At 34.5% G+C, this 22,617-nt stretch overlaps 1 protein-coding gene across 2 annotated transcripts in view; it reads left to right on the forward strand.

The window, feature by feature from the left end:
- The window catches only part of SERPINB2 (serpin family B member 2), a 28,878-nt gene extending 18,370 nt beyond the window's left edge, over positions 1 to 10,508 (forward strand). For both annotated transcript variants that reach the window (XM_074201323.1, XM_074201324.1), the window contains 5 exons: positions 2,302 to 2,430; positions 4,022 to 4,139; positions 6,887 to 7,029; positions 9,001 to 9,165; positions 9,511 to 10,508. In XM_074201323.1, the coding sequence (XP_074057424.1) occupies positions 2,302 to 2,430; positions 4,022 to 4,139; positions 6,887 to 7,029; positions 9,001 to 9,165; positions 9,511 to 9,915 (960 nt within the window). In that variant the 3' untranslated portion in view covers positions 9,916 to 10,508. The remainder of the gene's footprint in view (positions 1 to 2,301; positions 2,431 to 4,021; positions 4,140 to 6,886; positions 7,030 to 9,000; positions 9,166 to 9,510) is intronic.
- Positions 10,509 to 22,617: the final 12,109 nt, after the last annotated feature.

Genomic DNA, 22,617 nt, shown 5'->3' on the forward strand with positions numbered 1-22,617 from the left:
TCCCCCCGAATCTTATCTCCTAGAATCATATCATTAGAGCAAGAAGGAATCTTAAAGATCTGCCAGTCTCATTCCCTCATTTTACTAGTCAAGAAGCTGAGGCTCAGTCAGCTAGAATAATTATTTTTTTTATCAATAATTATTTACATGGATAACAGTAAATCAGGCAATTAGAATTTATTAAGTGCTAATTTATATGCCAGGCACTGTGGATAAAAAGAACAAGCAAAATATATCCCCTGTATCACTGTGCTATAAAAAATGATGAGCAAGAGATTTTCAGAAAAATCTGGAAAGACTTACATGAACTGATGCAAAATGATGTGAGCAGAACCAGAACTATACACAGTACTTGAGTTATTGTACAAAGTAACAGCAATACTGTACCATAATTGACTGTGGATTTCTTATTTTTTTAATTTAATATTTTTTGCAAGGCAGTGGGGTTATGTGACTTTCCCAAGGTCACACAGCTAGGTAATTATTAAGTGTCTGAGGCCAGGGATTACTCATTCTTAGCAATTCAAAGAACTGAGACAATTCCAAAGGATTCATTATGAAAAAGACTATCTAACTTCAGAAAAAAAACCCCCGGAAGAGTCTGAATGCAGAGCAAAGCATACTATTTTTTAACTTCCTGCATTTTTTCCATATTTTTCCCCTTTTGAATCTGTCTCTTTTTCCACAATATGTTTTGCCTAACTGAACATGTATAAACTATATTAAATTGCTTACTGTCTCAGGGAGGGAGTATGAAGGAGGGAGAAAGAAAATTTAGAACTCAAAATCTTATAAAGAAATTGATGTTTAAAATTGTCTTTACATGTAACTGTGGGAAAATAAAGAGCTATTTTAAAATATATATGTATATAAATATATTATATATAATATAAATATATAATATATATATATATATATATATAGTTTCTGCCCTTGAAAAATTATACTCCAATGGGTGAGATAACTTGCAAACAACTTTATGCAAACAAGCTAAATACAGGATAAATTGGAAATAATCAACATCTATAAGGATTAGGAAAGATTTCAAGTAGAAGGTGGGGTTTTAGAAAGTGAAGACCCCAGGTCTTCTGGATACAAAGACTGTATTTCTAATTTTCTCTTAGGTTTTCCTTGACAATATTTCAGCTGGCTAAAGATATTTTTTTCTCCAATTTCTTTTGTTTCTCCATTGCATGGTTTTAGCTAAAGCGTAGACACAAGCACAAGTTGGAGGATTTGCTCCTACGAGCATTTTTAATGATTAGAATTAGCTCCTGTGGGCCTTCTCAGGAATCCTTACCTGTCCCCACCTTCCTGAGAACCCTGTCAATTTGCTGCTGATCCCATCTCTGGGAGCTTTAGGCTGCTCTGAAGCAGCAGAGGGCGTTCTGGGATGCATTACTTCATAGTGGTAAGAGCCAAGAGATTTAGATTCAGAGTTATCTGCAATTTACCATCTGTTCAACCTCAAGCAAGTCAAAGACCCTCTATGGGTCTTGTCTTCGAAATAAGATGATTGGACCAGAAGACCTCATAAGGAGGCATAATGGAAAAAGTACTGATTCTGAAATCAAAGGAACTGGATTCAAATCCTGCCTCTGACAAATCAAAACCTCCCTGGATCCAACTGTCCTCAGTCATCAAACGGTGGACAGGATGATCTCTACATTCCCTTCTAGCTCTAGATCTATAATCCCTTGCAATTTTAAATGTTATGATCCAAGGAAAGAAATATATTCATACCCTCAGTTTTCCTGTGCTTGCCACTGAACTGGTAGATAATGCTCCCACTTCCCCTGTGCTTGAGGCTTTATGCATGGGGACCTCATGCTAAGAATTGTAATTCATAGGTAGCTTTTTGGTATTCTATAAGGCAGATCCCCCTGCATATGGCATTCTTCGTAGTTGGAACTAGATCAGATCAGAAGAGGCAAGAGTTTACTTAGCTAATTGGCAGTTCAATAGGGTATAGCTTAAAGGTAATTATAGGTTCCCAAGGCATAGAAAAATAATGTGGTTTTGAAAGAGCCCTAATTTTTATTTTCATGGGTGTCACCGCCCTTGCTGCATCTGACTTGACTTTTGCCCTGTATTATGCCATAAGGTACCAAACCATAGCTTTAGTAAGCTTATTTTCAAACTTTATTTCACTGTATCATACTCTTGCAAAAATATATTAAGGAAAGAAAACTGAAAAAATTGTTAATGTAAACTTTTATGTTCATCTCAAGAAAAGTCATGGAATATATTAAAAAGAATGTCTTCTTCCTTTTTCTTCTTCTTTTTTTTTTATTTTTAAAGGCACAAGCCGGAAACAATATCCTCTCCTCCTATAAGGCTCTCATTGCTGCTATCAACCAATCTTCAGAAGATTATCTTCTTGAAAGTGCCAATAAGCTCTTTGGAGAAAAGTCCTCAAGGTTCAAGGAAGTAAGTGAAGACTATTCAACAGTTTTCTAGTCCCCTGGAAATAGGAAAGAGAGGGAAAATGGAACCATACAAGATGTGTTTTAGGGGAAATTGATAATTGTGGCCACCAAAATTTTATTCTGGTCATGAATTTACCTGAGAAACTTTCAGACTGACTCAGAAGTTTCTAAAGAGGCCTTTCATTCAACTGTAAGGTTAGACAAATGTAAATATATCAGATAATTTTCCAACTTTTTATATTGAGTATAAATTCTAGGAAGTGTAATGTAATGGGTAAAGAACTAGTCTTGAAGTCTAGAAGACTTGGGTTCTATTTCTGTTTCTGCTACATATCCACTGTAGAATCTTGGACAAATCACTTAACTTTTAAATATTACTTTCTAAGCCTACAAATTGTAGGAAAGGTACTAACCTGCTTTGGTAGAAGGAATCTATTCAGAATTGCCTAAAAGAATGAAATCAAAGGTTCGGCCCCCATGCTTTATATATGGGAATAGTTAAATTTAACAGTTTCCTTTTATATTTAACAAATTTGATATAGTCATCAGTTCTGTATTTTGGTATGAAAAATATTTAAATCATAAAATTATAAAAAATGACAAGACATTTTGGATTATTAAATTTATAACATACAAATAATTATCTTTGTAACCATACTCTGTATTGACTAATGTCTTAGACAGACATGCTTAGATATAATTTATTTGGAATGACTTTGTTTTTCCTTTCCTTTTTTTGTAAACCATGTTGACCCTTTTATTGATAGTTTAGTTAAAAAATAAAACTGTCATTTTCATGATTTTGATTGTAATAAATAAGAGTGAAGAAAACATAGCTTTTTCAGCCTATATGGTAGATATCTAAAGTTCCATAGGGTTCCCTAAGAATATCTTCTCCCCCTGCCCCTTCACTGCCCTTGGCAATGGCAGCTGATAATTGGATACTTGTGCCCAAATTGCAACTTATGATTGTAATCATTATATATGATCAATAATAAGGGATCTAGTAGAAGGGCATTATTGTCACTTAGCTCTAGCTATCCTCTCTCCCACTATGCGCACAAAGCCTCCCTTTCCTCTATAATGTTGTGTCCAAGGTAGTCAATCAAGAGAAGTAGCTCAAGAACTAAATTGAAATCTAGCCTTGGTTACTTATTAGTTGTGTGACCTTGGGCAAGTCAACTACCCCTTTCTTTGCTTCCATTTATTCAACTGAGAAATGGAGATTAATAATAGCAAGTTTCTTGTGACAATCAACTTAGACGATATATATAAAAAATGATTAGCACAATGTCTGAACATAATAGGAACTATAAGAATGTTGTTATTGTTAGAGCCAAAAACAGTGGAAGGGAAGTTGGCAAGAGGAAGGAGATATTTAGATTTCTAGGGACAAGACTTCTGTAGCAAACCCCTAGCATATTTCTTGATCTAACACAGTTTTTGCCACCCTCACTTCCAATCAACCTCAGCAGACATTTGTGATATAGTCCTCATATCTCCTAACCTTGAAGACAGGTTCAGAATTTGCAGTTATAACCTTATCATGATCAGGTAAAATTGTATGAACTTTAAGATGTTTTGCCTTTAAGGAATACCTGAGCCGTTGTGAAGAATATTTCTCTGCTGAACCACAACCTATCAACTTTAGAGAAGATGCAATTGGAGCTAGAAAGGAGATCAACTCCTGGGTGGAAACTCAAACAAAAGGTAGGAAAATTCTCACAGTGATGTCCTTCATTTTAAAAACTATGACTCATTTTAATTTTTATATGTCCTTGTCATCCTTTGGACATTTGACATTCAACAGATTTTCTCCATTAAAGTGGAAATTTCTTTAGAGAAAAGGGAGTTTTAGCATCTACTCAAACTTGGTGTTCTGTTCCCAATAGGGTCTTAATAGAAAGGACAGAAACAAGTCTTTATTAAGTACCTGTTTTGTGCCAGAAACAATGTGAAGTGTACTGAATCCACTAAAATCTGATTTACAATTTAGATTGTTATTTAGAAAGGGAACTTCTTGCAAGCAAGGATTGTTTTGTTCTGTGTATTTGTTTTTCTTGACCCCAGCACAGTATCAGCCATATCTTAGTTGTTTAATGAATGCTTTAGTGGATTGGTTACATTGAAAATCAAAGACTACTTCAGTATCTATTTCTTTTGGTGAATATGAAATATACATTTTTATTCAAAGTAGTCATTCTCAAACATTTTCATTTCAGGATCCCTTTACACTTTTTTAATGCTATTTTATTTTATTTATTCCAATTACATGCAAAGATAGTTTTCAGCATTTATCCTTTTGCAAGCTTTTGAGTTCCACATTTTTCTACCACTCTCCCTTCCCTCCCTATTCCCCATGGCAGTAATCAATCTGATATAGGTTGCACATGTACAGTCGTGTTTAACATATTTCCATATTAATCATGTTATAAAAGAAGAATTAGAACTAAAATCCCTTTACCTTTTTAATCATTAAGGACTTCCAAACAACTTTGTTTGTATCTATCAATAATTACTTCATTAGAAATAAAAGCTGATGTATTTAATGTATTTATTAGTTCATTTAAAATAATAACCAGCCTATCATATGTTAACATAAATGATATGTTTATTTTTTAATCAAAAAGTAATTAGTACTTTCAAGGCTCAGTTGAGTGATTAGGCCATGCTGTTCCTGTGATCCCTTTTTGGCAGAGATACTAGAGTGGTTTGCAGTTTCCTTCTCCAGCTCATTTGATAGGTGAGGAACCTGAAGCCAACAGGGTTAAATGACTTGCCCAGGGTCACACAAGAGTCTTAGAACAAAGGAAAATAGACTTTAATCACACTCTGAGTTATTTAGAAGAAATATGAGGAAGGGGAATTATAAAAATAAGTTTGGAGACTTTTTTTTTTTAGCTTTTTCAGGGCAATGGGGTTAAGTGGCTTGCCCAAGGCCACATGGCTAGGTAATTATTAAGTGTCTGAGGTTGGATTTGAACCCAGGTACTCCTGACTCCAAGGCTGGTGCTCTATTCACTGTGCCACCTAGCCGCCCCTGGAGACATTTTTTTTTTAAAAAAACTTCCTCCCTTATTAGTTATTTAGCTCCCTGATTAGGTGAATGCTAATTAGCCATATAATCATTTATACTGGTAACTCCAATATAATCTCTCTTCCACTCCTCTAATCCAGGTCTTTTATCAGTTTGTGACTAATATTCTATCTCTGACATTAATGCCAATGGGAGGGAAAGACTGTGCTCTTTTTTTTTTTTTTTTGGCAAGGCAATGGTGTTTTGTGATTTGCCCAAGGTCACACAGCTAGGTAATTATCAAGTGTCTGAAGTCATATTTGAACTCAGGTTCTACTGACTCCAGAGCCCTGATCTAATCCACTCTGCCACCTAGCTGCCACAAGGGCTGTGCTCTTGAAGGAATTCTCACCTCCTCCTTTCTATCGACCTTATTCCAATCACTAAAACCTGAGGATACAACTTTCATTGTAGTTAAAGGTTGCCTTTCCAAATTGAAAGGAGAAATCAGACCTTAAAATATTTTTTTCCTTATTTTATCTAGGATTTAACAAATTAAAAAACAAAACAAAACAAAACAAAACAAAGCCTAGAGATCACATTTGTTTTCAGGGGTTGGGAAAAAGGTAAAATCAAAAACTTTGCAAAATTTAAACAGTCTTTTTTAATTTAATAGAAACACTCAAAAGAACACAGCTACTTTAACCTCTATCTGCAGTTGCAAAAATTAATTAGCTAATAATTACTTGGAAATTCAAGATAAGGTAGGTAGCATTTTACACCAGAAGTTCACTATCTTTTACAAACTAGCAGACAATAAATTGCTGTACTGCAAAAGTAAGACCATAGATTTCCTTAAGAATTCAACAAATGGGACGGCTAGGTGGCGCGTTGGATAGAGCACTGGCCCTAGAGTCAGGAGGACCTGAGTTCAAATCCAGCATCAGACACTTAATAATTACCTAGCCATGTGGCCTTGGGTAAGCCACTTAACCCCATTTACCTTGCAAAAAAAAGTAAACTAGAAAAAAAAGAATTCAACAAATACATTATTTTCAAACCAGAACATCAAAGCTATTGCCCATAATTGTGCAGGCATGTCATTGATAAAAATTTTAAGAATAATTTGTCATCTCAATACTCAGAATTTTCAAACTACTACTTTCAAATCCTAAAGACCTAGGAAAAGAAAACAAAACTATATAAAAAAAGGATGCAGCACATGTTGACCTCCTAATCCCGCCACTGGCATTGTCCTTTGTTTTCAGGAATGAGTGTATATGTCTATACCCCTATTTTATTGCAAAAAAAATGCTATTTTAGTTTTTCATGATAGTCCCTCAAACATTAAATACAAAATAATAATAGCAAAAGAGTGACTTGTCCTAGAATCATTTAAAATTGCTATAATTATTCACTAAATATATATAATTCTCTACAGGTAAAATTCCAGATCTATTACCTGAGGGATCTTTGAATAATGACACCAGATTGGTCCTGGTAAATACTGTTTACTTCAAAGGAAAATGGAAAACTCCATTTCAGAACAAAGCAAAGAGACCACAGCCTTTCAAAGTGACATTGGTATGGGAAATATGTTAAGATTTCACATCTAGTTATAACCTACAGATTAGAAATTGGACCAAGGCAAATAAAGAACAATCTAATTATTCCCTAGTTGTAGAGTCTTGGCTTGTCTGTCAATTCTCCTGGACTTTACTCATGTTTCTCCTCTCTAACTTTCCTCACTTCTAACATTTGAAATTTCCCAATCCCCTTCCTTCAAGGATCAATTAGATGCCATATCTTCTTTGAAGATATTTATGATCCTCCAATTTGAAGCAATCTCTCCTTGAAGAATTTTTCTTGATTGCCCTTTACAGTTCACGGGACTTTGAGATGAAAGTGGTCTTGAAAACTCATCTAGTTCATTCAACAAATTTGATGCCTTCTGACATGTGTTGCAGTTATTTGTATATATGTCCCACAACTCCTATTACAAAGACTATAACTGCCCTGAAGGCAAGATAGTAGCTATTAAAAACAAAAGTACTTTATAGTACTTTTTAAAAGGGAAATTAATTATGTATATTTAATTTGTTTTAATTTCAATCTTTCAAGTGTCATGCGATAATAGTCCACCTTCAGACTAAGTAATAGTAATAAATTTGTTCTATGAAAAAAAGAAATTTGTCCCTTCTTAAGTATGAGAGTTTTCATACAACTTTAGACCATAGTTCTCTTGACATCTCTAATAACATTTAAATGTCAGTCCAATTGTAAAAATGGAGTCCTTTTTTTAAACAGTTTTTTAAAAAAAAAGATACATTTTGGTTTTACACAACAGATACCGCTCAACAGATACTCAGAAAAATTCTCCAACAAAAACTCACTTCATCTGAATTTATAGGATATGTCACTTTTCATTTTTCTAGTTCTCTGTTAAAAGAAAGGCAAGAGATCCCACCTCCGTCATTTGTTATCCACATTGTCACTTGTGTTTAACAAGTTCTGATGTATCAATATATTAACTTCATTTACTAAGTTGTTTGTTTTGGTTCATATGTTCTTTGATTGTTTTGTTCACTTTTCAATCCTTTCCAACTTCCTCAGAGCTCCTAATAAATAATATCTTATAGCTATTTGTTAAAATTTGTTTAATAATTTCATAATTTTTTCTTTACTTTTTCTCATTACAAATTATGCTTCTGTGAATTTTTTGATATTCCCATAGTTCTTTTCTTACTGCCCTTAGCCTTCCTCAAGATATAATCCCACTTTTGTTAGGTCAAATTATATCAACAATTAAATAACTTTTGTTGCTTAATTATAATTTTTTCCAGAATGGTTAGACTAATTCATAGCTTCACCAATAATGATTAGTATTAGTATCTTCTCACAGTACATCCAACACTGAGATTTTCTATTTATTCCAATTTGACTACAAAATAATACCTCAAATTTGCATTAATTTGAAATTCTTCTTATGACCATTGATAATTAGCAAATATTCTTTCAAAACCTATTACATAGCTAGTGTTTTTATACAGAGTATTTTCCCAATATCTCATTTTATTTTCACAGTAATCTAGGTAGACCATTTTGATGATAGCATCTCTATAGTGTTAGGCAGAGAAGAAGAAAATATTTACATGATAATTTTATATATATTTAAAAGGAATATCAAGTTGTATACAATAGATTTGCAATTTCATAATCTTTTTTTTAATGGAAATGCTTGTTTTATTCCATCAATTAAAAATAAAACAAATAAATTTTTTTAATATACTGAAGTAGACAGAAGACTTGCATAGAGTAACAAATCTAGTACATGCCTGAGACCAGATTTGAACTGTGAACTCTGTCTACTATGACCTCTGACCACTTATCTATTAAGGAACATCTCTTAACTCTGTAAGTTCGTATCTGGTCCCTACAGATTCTGAATATCAGTCAGACTTTTACTATAAATGTATAATGAAAAGATGTTTAATATTGAGAGTTTCATTTATATACCAGTTCTCAAACATCCTGTTTCTTTTTGTTGTACATTAGACTGAGCGTAAACCTGTAGAGATGATGTACCTACAAGCTAAGTTGAACCTTGGCTACATAAAGGAGATGAAGGCTCAGATTCTGGAACTCCCATATTCTGGTGATGTCAGCATGTTCATCCTGCTTCCTGATGAAATTGCTGACTCTTCCACTGGGTTGGAATTGGTAAGAAAATTAATACTTTAATTATTAGTGGTTGATGATAAAAGTACTTTTATGAAATGATCATATCTATTTTTAGAAAATATTTTGCATGGGGATGTGTAAACCAAGTTACAAAAAAATTAACTACATTTCCCATGCCAAAATTAAATAAAATGCTTTCAAAAATGCTGCAAATTCCATTTTTTCCTACAAATATTTTTATAAGGCAATTCAATCTCATTTTCATTCCCATGATGACTAAGCTAAAATAATTTCAAGTAGAAGAAGTACATGTTTCTAATATTGGAAGTAAATAGCCCTTTTTAAAAAAATTGATATGCCTTGTAATTATTTTTATTCCTGCAGCTAGAAAGAGAAATAACCTACAGAAAACTTAATGAGTGGATCAACAAAGCCACAATGGAAAGTAGTGACATTCATGTGTTTCTGCCCAAGTTCAAGCTGGAAAAGAATTATGAACTGAAGTCCATTCTGCAGGGCATGGGAATGAAAGATGCTTTTAGCGTAAACCAAGCCAATTTTTCAGGAATGACAGAGAGAAATGATCTCTTTCTGTCCCAAGTGTTTCACCAAGCTGCAGTAGAGGTCAATGAAGAGGGCACAGAAGCAGCTGCTGGCACTGGAGCTGTCATGACAGGGCGAACTGGTCATGTTGGACAGCAGTTTGTGGCAGACCATCCTTTCCTTTTCTTTATCAGGCACAACAAAACCAACACTATCCTTTTCTTTGGCAGATTCTGCTCCCCCTAAAATGGAAACATTCTGGTTTTTTTTTCACGGAATCTTACACCATGAGCAGCAAACCACAAAACTGTTATCTGGCCGCGCAAAAGCCCAGAGGCTTTTGATCATGTTCCTGTTTCTCTCAGCAAGTTTTTTTTAGATTAAAAATGATTAACTGCTCTTCTTACTTTAATGGACATAGAAAGAATGATTTGCACACTTGAAGATGAGCATTGGTTTGACTGTTCACTGTTAGTTTATAGTAGAATATAGTTTTTATTGTTATTTATTATTTTATAATATGATATTTTAAAAATAATAGCAACCATTTATCTAAGTATAAAACTAATGAAGCCACAAGCTGCCCATTGTAAATCTGGTCTGCTAATAGTGCATTTAATCATTATTTTCTGCAAATTAATGGTTGAAAAATATCTCGTTTCATTCACTCTATGGGAAAATTAGTGGAACTAAAATATACAAAGAAAAAGAAGCCTTTGAGGGAAAACTAAACCCTATATAATATATATTATGTAGATTTCTAATGTCAGCACAGAGATGTAACTGAAATGGCAAAACAAATATAAATAATGTCAATAAAGTTATTTGTTATATTTCAATTAGACCCATGGTCATTATAAATGTAACTTTTTTTTTCAAGTAGGTAGACAACAAGCATTTAGTAAATCCTTAATATATGTAGGGACAGGCAGAAAGTGGTTCAATAGATAAAACACTGGACCTGGAGTCAAGAAGACTTCAGTTAAAATCCAGTCTCAGATACTTCCTAACTGGATGACCTCTTTACCTGAGATTGCCTGTCAAAATGGGTCCACTGACTCCATTGGAGAAGGAAATGACAAACTTCTTTAGTGTTTAGTGACCAAAAAAAACAAACAAACCCCAAAAAGGGTCAGAAATGACTGAAACAATTGAATGACAGCAAAATATGCTGGGCACTGTGCTAAGTAGTAAGCTTATATAAATAAGCAAGAAAGAAAGACAGTCCCTGTTGTCAGGGAGCAAACATTCTAATAGGGGAAGTCAATAAACATTTATATTAATACAAAACTATTGTCAAGTACTCTACTAAATGTTTTTACAAAAGTATGATATTTTACTCTCAAGATAATCTTTTAAGAAAAGTGATGTTTTGTTTAACATAGTTAAACTCATAGAACTTATATCAGATTGCTTTCTGTCAGGGGAGGGAGGAGAGCAAGGAAGGAAGGAAGGAGAAAAAAAATGACATTTAAAACCTTACCAGAAAGGATTGTTTAAAATGATCTTTACACGTAGTTGGAAAAATGAATAAATAAAATTTTTTTTTTAAAAAGAAGGGACTGATCTCGTTGGACTCTAGGGGAAATTTGAAAAGGAAAAGGTCATATTCACCTGAGGGGTAGCTAGGGTAGGAGAGTCAGAAAAAGTTACATTATTTTTCCACTTTAATTGTCCTTTGTCTGAGATCTGGAACTTGACAGTCTCTTGAAGAACTGAACATTAGTATTACAACAAAGCATATGACGATTGTGATCTAACTACAATGAATCAATCAGCATTTATTAGGAACCTACTAGGTATCAGTCTAAACAAAAAGAGGCAAAAGATGTAAAGAGATAACTATAATGGCATTGGTGGTGATGGTGGTGGGTTACCATCCTTAATAGAGGAAATGGCATTTAAGAAGGGGAGAGGAAGAGAGAAGAGGGGGAGAGAGAGAGAGAGAGAGAGAGATTGAAACTGGGCACTAATCAAAAATGGCTTAATGGAGGAAATGACATATAAGAAGGGGGGAGGAGAAGTGGAAGAGAGACAGAAGCTGGGCTCCTTCTATCCTATAATATGAGTTTCTTGCTTAAAAGTTCCATAACTGGTGGGAAGAGAGGTACTTTTCACTTAATGATTAACAGTCCACTTATGATTAACAGCCTCTCTCACCTAATTATACTCTCCCACTGCCAATTATTCTGAATCCCTCGAGGTCATCATATAAGCTCCATTTCCCATTCCATATTTCCCAGCTCTGCACTCCCAAACCTCTCAGTCCAATTACACCAAAGTCTCAACCAAATGCCACCCATCACTTCTTTTTTTTTAGGATTTTGCAAAGCAAATGGGGTTAAGTGGCTTGCCCAAGGCCACACAGCTAGGTAATTATTAAGTGTCTGAGGCCAGATTTGAACCCAGGTACTCCTGACTCCAAGGCTGGTGCTTTATCCACTACGCCACCTGTACCCATCACTTCTAATGTGCCATCTGTCATCCCTGCTATATAGGCAATTAACTTTAATTTGTTTTAATTTTTTTCTTTTCACATTCCTTCCATCTTCTATCATAAAGAATAGCCTCCCCCACTGTTGTCACAACCTTCCTGGTTGAATATACACATATTGTAGATATGCCCTCAGTGTGCATATTCCCCTTGATGAACTGGTCAAGTGGGGAGAGCTAGAATATTCCTCACTTCCCACTTCCTGGACTCCCTTCCCACATATGACTATTAGTTGAAAACCTTTCATCTTTTGAGGTCCACACAATCTATGTCTATCCCATCTCTGAATCAAAATCTTGGTGGTTAATATCTATAGAGAATAGGACACCTTCCTTCTTTCCTTAATGAATTCAATACTGGTTACTCCCTTCAACCTCATAACATCTCATTTCCCATAACCTATTCCCCTATCCCATCTCAGCCACAGACAAAGATGGTCATACCTTTGATATTGCTATCTCCCACAAATGCATCCCATGTTAATAAACTCTGAAATTCTCTATTTGACCACAATCAGCTATTTTACCTTTCCCTTGGCCTTCTTATACCATACCTTGTTATTTGTTGCCACTATGACCTCCAATCCCTCAGCCCCTCAGTTCTCTCCCAGAGCATCTTTCCTATACTACCCACACTTTCAGAGTTCAACTATACACTGTCTTCCTCTTAAGTTCCTTGCCCTTTTGTCATTCTACCAATTGGTCCTTGCCAAACCTCAGACTTGGATCTCTCTCATCATCCAGTTTCTTCCTGTTATACATGCATTGCTGAAAAAAGAGAAGAAAGTCATGTATTATAACTAAGCCCACCACAAATTTATTTTACATAAACTCAATGGGTCCTCAGTACTCTAGATCTACACCTTTTTTTTTTTTTTTTTTTTGCAAGGCAAATGGGGTTAAGTGGCTTGCCCAAGGCCACACAGCTAGGTGATTATTATGTGTCTGAGATCGGATTTGAGAACCCAGGTACTCCTGACTCCAGGGCGGGTGCTTTATCCACTACGCCACCTAGATGCCCCAATCTACACCTTCCTAATGAACTCACTATCCTATTCTCGACAGCAAACCCATTCTTTCCTCAAACCTCCCATGCTTTCTTCTCCTCATCTTCTTTCCTTAGAACCTTGTCTAATATTTAGGCCTCAGTTGAGGCCACTCACTGAGGGACTTACTCTTTTTTTCCTCCTCTTCATCTCACAATTCCTTGTGTCACCATTCCTTCCTTCATCCCTGTCTCACATGAAAAAATGACCTTAGGGGAGGCTAGGTGGCGCAATGGATAGAGCATCGGCCCTGGAGTCAGGAGTACCTGAGTTCAAATGCGGCCTCACACACTTAATAATTACCTAGCTGTGTGGCCTTGGGCAAGCCACTTAACCCCATTGCCTTGCAAAAAAAATGACCTTATCCTTCACAAGGGCAGCCCCTCCACATCCATAAAAGTGATTTCATTCTATTCCATCTTCTCCAACAAATTGCTCCTTCTATCATTATCATTCTCTCACTTATCTTCAATTTCTCCTTGTCTGTTGGATGCTTTCTTACTCTCTACCCTATATTGAAAAAATTCTCCTTTGATCTATCCTAATGACTATTGAACATTTTAAAAGAAACACAAGCAAAGAGATTACAACCATAAATCACAAAGATACTATAATCAGCCAAGATTTATGCAAGTCTGGTTCAATATTAGGAAAACAATAAGCATAATTTGACCATATCAATTATAAAAACAACAAAAACAATATGACTGTCCATAAGCCCTGAAAAAGTTTTTGACAAAATACAACACTCAAGAGCAAGCATTATTTGTAATGGGGATAAACTATTTTTTATTATTATGCATGAAGTGCCACTTATAGCAATAATAGAAGAAAAACAATTAAAAGAATAACATAGACAATGACAAAATAAAGTCATCATTTCTTACAGATAATATGATGGAACACTTAGAAAATCCTAGAGAATCAACTAAAAAGCCATTTGGAACAATGAACGACTTAGTCAATTTATAAGATATAGAATAAACCACACAAATCATCAGCATTTCTATTTATTAACCTTGAAATCTAGCAGGAAGAGATGGAGAAATTCCATTTACAATTGTTGAAAACAGTATAAAATGCTTGAGACTCTACTTGCCAAGACATATATAGGAAGTATCAGAACATAATTATATAAAAACACTCAACACAACTAAAAACCAATTTAAACTATTACAGAAATATTCATAGCCTTGTGGGGAGACTAAGTCAATACAATAGAATGATGCTATTATCTAAAATAACTTACTAATTCAGTTCCATAGCAATTCAACTGCCAAAATATTACTAGAAAAAATAAATTTCATATGGAGGAACAAAACGTCAAGTCTATCAAGGGAATCAATGTAAAAAGAACAAGGTAAGGGGGTCTAGAAGTACCAGATCTCAAACTATATTATAAACTGATAATCATCAAAATAGTTTGGATATGAAGTAAAATGGTTGGTTGATGGAAATGATTAGGTTCACAATTTGTTGGTGACTAGTGTCTGACTCTTCTTCAACCTTTATGGAGGCTACTTGGTAAAGACACTAGAGTGGTCTACCCTTTCCTTCTCTAGCTCATTTTATAGAAACTGAAGCAAACAGGGTAAGTGACTTGCACAAGGTCACACAATAAATGTCTGAGGCTGGATTTGAATTTTGGAAGATGAGCCTTCCTGACTGCAGGCCTGGGACTCTTTCTGCAGTTTCACCTCATAGTATAAAAAGAAAATATTATGAAAATGGTTTTGACCTCTAATAAACCATCATATCCTGTGTAAAGAGTGAGAGCTTTGTTTCTTTATTTCTTATTCTAATCCCTTTTATTTCTTTTTCTTCTCTTTTATTACAGTTAGTATTTATAATACATTATTGAATAATAGTAGTGACATTAAGCATTCTTGTTTCATCTTTGATCTCAGTGGGAAATCATCTAGCTTCTCCCCATTACAGATAATATTAGCTGATCGTTTTAGATAGATACTACTTATTTTAAGGAAAGTTCCATTTATTTCTATGATCTCCAGTATTTTTTTTGCAAGGCAATGAGGTTAAATGGCTTGCCCAAGGCCACACAGCTAGGTTTAAGTGTCTGAGGCCGGATTTGAACTCAGGTACTCCTGACTCCAGGGCCAGTGCTCTATCCACTGAACCACCTAGCCGCCCCTTATCTCCAGTATTTTTAATAGGAATGGGTGCTGTATTTGACAAAACCTTTTTCTGTATCTTTTGAGATAATCGTGTTATTACTGATAGTTTTGCTAGTGATAATTTTTCTAATATTGAACCAGCCCTGGTATAAATCCTTTTGGGTGGTAATGTATTATCTTGGTGACATATTGCTATAATCTTTTGCTAATATTTTATTTAAAATTTCTGCATCAATAATTGGTCTATAATTTTGTTTTTGCCCTTACTGATTTAGGTATCAGCACCATATTTGTGTTATAAAAGGACTCCTTTCCCACCTATTTTCACAAATCATTTATATAGTGTTGGAATTAATATGCTTTAAACATTTGGTAAAATTCACTTGTCAATTCATTTGGCCATGGAATTTTTTCTTAGGGAGTTCATTGATGACTTGTTTAATAACTTTTTCCAGAACAGGATTATTTAAATATTTGATTTCCTCTTCTATTAATCTGGGCAGTTCAAATTTTTGTAAAAACTGATCCATTTCACTTACATTGTCAGATTTATTGGTATACAACTGGGCAGAATAGCTCTTAATTATTGCTTTAATTTCTTCTTCATTGGTGGTAAATTCACTCCATCTTTAATACTGGTAATCTATTTTCTTCTTTCTTTTTAAAATCAAGTTTGTCTATTTTATTCATTTTTAAAAATAAAACCAGTTCAGTCTAGTGGTACCATATCTAAAACTTTATTATAAAGCAGCAGTTATCAAAACTATTGGGTACTGGCTAAGAAGTAGAATGGTGGACTAGTGGAATAGGTAAACTTCAGATTACACAGCAGTAAATGACTATAATAATCAACTGTTTAATCAACCAAAAAGATTTCAACTTCTGGGATTAGAACTCATTATTTGAGAAATTGGAAAATAGCATAGTAAAAACAAGACTTGGAGTAATATCTCACATCCTATACCAAGATAAGGTTGAAATGGGTACATGATTTAGACATAAAGGGTGATACCATAAACCAATTAGAAGAGCAAGGAATCATTTACTGTCAGATCTAAGGAAAGAAGAAGAATTTATGACTAAACACGAGATAGAAAACATTATGAAATGCAAAATGGACAGCTGTGGGATTCAAATGAATTAACAACTTCTCTGGCCTAATGACTATTTTTAGTGTACAAAAAAGATATACCAAAAGGTAGTTTAATATTAAGTACATTTAATAATCAAATAGGAATAATACATGGTACAAAAAAACTGGATTATATTACATTACTGACAGTAAGCAAATAATTCCTTTTGGAGTGAAAGCAGCCATGTGACCAGAGCAGCCAATGTTGGTACATATACAGAACCCAAACTCATTCTACCTATTCTAACTCTTTTTTTTTCGTTCTACTTCCATGGCTTCCAAAATGGACAGTAAGACAACCCTTGAAATCTATATTTTTATTGATTCATTTTGTCCTAGTTTCCTATTGGTTTCACCACTCAGGCAACACCAGTGAACTCATAATAACTCAGGGGAATTTTGGGCATAATGTAAACTGAAAACAAATGACAACCCATTCCTGGTTGTTTGGCACTTTTTCTCTTTATCTTATATATTTGTTTAGTGAAATAACAAAAATGAAAATATTAAAATGTAATATTTCAGCAAAAGTAAAATGAGTTTTAAGAAATGAATAAATAACTATATTATAAGCATAGTTCTGTCAATTTTTTTTCTCCTATGGATGGAAAGAACATAATTATGGGTGCTTAGAAAACACTGTTGCACAGATGAATGATAAAAAAGAGTAGGAATGTAAATTTGTGATTTCCATATTGGGTGGCTGTTCAGGCACCCACCACAGAGAGAGCCCTGATCACAAGTGCTATTTTAACAACGGTTCACCACACTCAACATAAAATTCAATATTGATTCTGCCAAACCAGTGTGAACATGTTGAATCCCACCACTGAAAAATGGATAATTTTGATTATATTAAATTGAAAAGTTTTGCACAAACAAAATCAATGCAACCAAGATTAGAAGGAAAAACAGAAAGAAACAGTATTTTTGATAAAGACCTCAATTCTAAAATACATGGAGAATTGAGTCAAATGTATAAGAATACAAGTCATTCCCCAATTAATAAATGGTCAAAGAATATGAACAAGCAGTTTTCAGATGAAGAAATTAACTATTAAATTAAATTTATAGTTATATAAAATGCTTTAAATCAGTATTAATTAGAGAAATGCAAATTGCAACAGCTTTGAGGTACCACCTCATCCCTATCAAATTGGCTAATGTGACAGAAAAGGGAAATGGTAAATATTAGATGAAGATATGGGAAGACTGGGACATGTGCACTGTTAGGGAAGCTATAAATGGATCCAACCATTCTGAAGAGTGACTTGGAACTGCCCAAAGGACTTTAAAACTGAGCATACCCTTTGATCTAGAAATACCACTACTAGGTCTATAACTCAGAGATCATAAAAAAGGGGTAAAGCTCCACATGTACAAAAACATTCCTAGCAGTTCTTTTTGAAGTGGCAAAGAATTAGATATTGGAGAAAAGCTGAATGATATGCAGTATAAGAATATTATTGTTCTATGAGGAAATAATGAGCAGGAAGATTTATGAAAAATCTATAAAGTCTTAAATGAACTGATGCTAAGTGAAGTGAGCAGAATTAGGAGAACACTGGACACAGTAACAGGAACATTGTATGATGATTAACTATGATAGACTTGACTCTTCTAAGCAATGATCAAAGACAATTCTAAAAGATCTGTGACAGACAATGCCATGAACATCCAGAGAAAGAACTATGAAGTCTGAAGGCAGATCAAAGAATACTATTTTCAGGTTTATTTTTAAATTTGGTTTTGTTTTTTTATCTCTTATGGTTTCCTTTTTGTTCTGATTCTTCTTTTGTAGCATGACTAATATGGAAAAAATATGCATGTATAAACTAAAAATTAAAAAAAGCTCATAGTTTATTTATGAGTTAAACCTTTAATTTTATTAATTTCTCCTTTGATTTTTCAGGATTTCAATTTGGTGTTATTTGGAGAATTTTAATATATTGTTTTTCTAACTTTTTTTAGTTGTCTGCCCAATTCATTAATTTGTACTTTATTTTATTGATGTAAACATTGAGAGATATATACATTTCTCCTAAGTATTGCTTTGGCTGCATCCCATAAAATTTGATATGTTGTCATATTACTGTCATTCTCTTTGTTGAAATTATTGATTTGCTTGTATCTTTTGTTCTTTGGCCCACTTATTTTTAGGATTAGATTATTTAGTTTCAAATAAGATTTAATTTAAGCTTCCATGGTCCTTTTATGTGATATGATTTTTATTGAATTACTGTCTGAAAGGGATGTATGCAATGTTTCTACTTCTCTGTATTTGGTTTTGAGGTTTTTATACTTTAATGTATGGTCAATTTTTGTGCTCCATGTACCACTGAGAAAAAGGGTATATTTCTTTCAATTCCCATTCAATTTCCTGAAGAGGTCAATCATATCTAGCTTTACTAAAATTCTATTCACTTCTTTAACTTCTTTCTTGTTTAATCTGTCTTAACTAAAATTGTTCTACCTATAACAAAAGAGACTGAGGCAGAGCTGTGAGCCAATAGAATTTTATTAAAGGATTCATGGTCCCCCCTAATGAAGTGGACCTTAGATCTTCCCCTTTATCTGAGATGTCCTCTCCTCCCAGGGCACTACTTTCATAGAGATTGGTATCTAGACATTCAAGAATATCTGTCTCAAATATAGAATAATTCCATTGGTTGACACATGACACATAAGTTAGAATAAGGAAAATAATATGTTAACAGGATCATGAGTTGGGTGAGCCAGGAAAGGTCTTTGCTGACTAGGTGGGCATAAGATGGATGAACTATTTCTTAGCTTAAGCAGGAGTTGATGACACAGCCTACATATACTAAGTATATACTAAGTGGCCATAAAATGATCACTTTCTTATACTGGATGAGGGAAGAATGGTCTGGAGATATGAAAATAATTGAAACTTTACATGTATTTGAGATACTTCTGCTATACTAAACACCAAGACAAGGAAAAACAAGGGTGAGGAACTCTAGTTAGTTTTCTGTGATTGTAGAAGTGATCTCTTGCACTAATACATTAAATCAACTCTCTAATTTCGTGTTTAGATTTAATTTGGTTCTTGATGCTGAGTGAGATAGGCAGAACCAGAAGAACATTGTACACCCTAACAGCAACATGGGGGTGATGATCAACCTTAATTCACTTGTTCATTCCATCAGTGCAACAATCAGGTATAATTTGGGGATATCTGTGATGGAGAATACCATCTGTATCCAGAGAGAGAATTGTGGAGTTTGAACAAAGACCAGAGTATTATCTTTAATTTATTTTTTGATTTTGGTTTATTTATTTTATATTACTGCAATAATTTTGTTATAAGAGTAAACATAACCCTCCCCTGCAAGAAGATGAGAAACCTCAAGAGTAGTGAGAGAAAAAAATGTACTTCAGTCTATGTTCAGATTTCAATGGCTCTGTCTCTGGGGTGAGTTGCCTTCTTTATCATAAATCCACCAGAGAAGTTGCTTCAATATTTTTCCCACAGTTGCTATTACCAGCTGTATTTCCCTTCACTCTATTCCTCCTTACTCTCATTTATCCTATTCTCTCTCTCTCTCTCTCCTTTCATCCTGGCCCTGTCCAAAAGAATACCTTCTCCTACAATCTTCCCACTCTTCTATCACCTATTCCCTCCTCCCCCCATTCCCTCTTATCCCTTCCCTCTCTTCTCATTTTTCTCTAGTGTAAGAGATTTCTATACCCTATTAAGTGTATATATTAGTTCTTCTCTGCTCTGAGCCATTTCTGAAGAGAATGAAGGCCTACTCATTCCCCCTTGCCTTCCCCCATTCCACTCCATTGAAAAAGCTTTTACTTGACTCTTATGTGAAATTTCTTAACTCCTTCTTCTTCTCCTTTCTCTTCCTCCCAGTAGTTCCCTTTATCACCCACTGAATCCATCTTGTTACTATATTATACAATTATATTCTACTCCTTCCTGTGCTCTATCTATAAATGCACCTAACAAGCTCTTATAAATGAGAAAGGTCATATGAGTCATCAATATCTTCTTCCCATGCAGGAATACAAACAGTTCAATATCATTAAGTTCCTCATAGATCTTCTTGTCCATTCCCTCTATGGCTCACCAGAGTCTTGTACTTGAAGATCATACTTTCTGTTAAGCTCTGGTTGTTTCAATAGGAAAGTCTGAAAGTCCTCTGTTTAAATGAAAGTCTATCTTTTCCCCCAAAAGAGGATGTTCAGTTTTGCTGGGTAGTTGATTCTTGTCTTCCAGAATATCATATTCTAATCCCTATGAGCCCTTAATGTAGATGCTGCCAGATCTTGTGTAATCCTGACTATGGAGCCATAGTAGTTGAATTGTTTGTTTTTTTTTCCTTTTAGAATTTTATCTTTGACTTGGGAGTTTTGGAATTTGGCTATAATATTCCTGGAAGTTTTATTTGGGCATCTCTTTCAGGAGGTGACTGGTGAAGTCCCTCAATTTCTATTTTATCCTCTGCTTTTAGAATCTCAGGGCAATTTTGTTGTATTATTTCTTGAAAAATGAAGTCTAGGCTCTTTTCCTGGTCATGACTTTCAGGCAGTCCAATAATTTTTAAATTATTTCTTCTAGATCTGTTTTTTGAGATCGGTTTTTTTTCAATGAGATATTTCACATTTTCTTCTAATTTTTGACTCTTTTGGAAGAGTTTTATTTCTTCCTGATTTCTTGCAAAGTCATCAGCTTCCTTTAGTTCCATTCTGCATTTGAAGAAGTTTTTTTACAGAGAGCTTTTTTATCTTCTTTTCTAGCTGTCCAATTCTGCTTTTTAAGGCATTCTCCTCATTTGCTTTTGTTTTGCTTATTCCATTTCACCTAAACTGGTTTTTAACATATTATTTTCTTCAGTATTTTTTTTTATTTCTTTCACCAGGCTGCTGATTTGGTTTCATGATTTTTCTGCATTGCTCTCATTTCTCCTCCTAATTTTTCCTCCACCTCCCTTAATTGCTTTTCAAATTCTTTTTTGAGCTCATCCATAGTCTGAGTCCATTTTCTATTTCTCTTGGAGGTTTTGGATATAGAAGTTTCAATTTTGTCATCATCTGAGAATGTGTTTTGATCTTCCATGGGACTAAAGTAATTTTCTATGGTCAGATTCTTTTTCGGTTGTTTACTCATTTCATCAGCCCAAGACTAATTTACAGCACTTCCAAGGCTTTGGGAGCTTTTTTGGGACACCCTACTGGGACCTTTATTCCTCCAAGGTCTTATGCTCTCTTGCCTGTGCTTTGATATGTAGATTATCACAGGCACTCCTCTCTGCCCTGGAGCTGTGAGGAGGGTCCCTGCTATCTTAGTATGGAAGCCCAAACAGCAAGCTGGATCTGAGTGTGGGTAAACAGCAGAGTCCTGTCCCAGGGAGAGCAGAGAGATTTCTGCAGTCCCCCTTGACCCCCTTAAAGACTGGGTTGTGCTCTGGAGATGCAGGCTGTTTTCTCCTGATTCTCACTGCAGGTTGTCCGATGCTCCTCACTACACACTCATTCTGATATAGCAGAGTCCTTTCACGGCCCCTTCAAGCTGTTCCCAGTGATCCCTGGGCTGGGCTGTGTTGTGCTATGCCAGGGGCTTTTTTCCAATTCCAAGACCTGATGAAACAGACCTTTCCAGCAGAGCTTCTAAGTTATCTTGGACTGGGAAAATGTATCACTCAGTCTTTCTGTGGCTTCTGCCCCTCTAAATTTTGGCTAGAGTCATAATTTTACAGCTTTTGGAGTTTTTTGGGAAAGGAGTTCCCAGGAAATGCTGCCTTCACACCGCCATCTTGTCTCTGCACTATTATCTTTAATTTAAAAAAAAAAGTTATCTTATTGTGTAATTTTGCTATCTCTTATGCTTTATTATTTTTCTTGGGGATATGATTTCTCTCTCATAACATTCAACTTAGGTCAATGTATACCATGGAAACAATGTAAAGACTAACAGACTGCCTTCTGTGGGGGGTGGAGGTGGGGGGAGGGAAGTGAGATTAGGGGAAAAAATTGTAAAATTCAAAATAAATTAATTAATTAAATAAAAAGATTTAATCTAGTTCTGAGAAAGATGAATTCCTCTACTTTTGCAGTTTTACTATTTTCTCCTGTAACTCATTTAACTTCTTCAGAAATTTGAACATAATAC

This window comes from Macrotis lagotis, chromosome X (assembly GCF_037893015.1).
Source record: "Macrotis lagotis isolate mMagLag1 chromosome X, bilby.v1.9.chrom.fasta, whole genome shotgun sequence".
NCBI classification, from domain to species: Eukaryota; Metazoa; Chordata; class Mammalia; order Peramelemorphia; family Peramelidae; genus Macrotis; species Macrotis lagotis.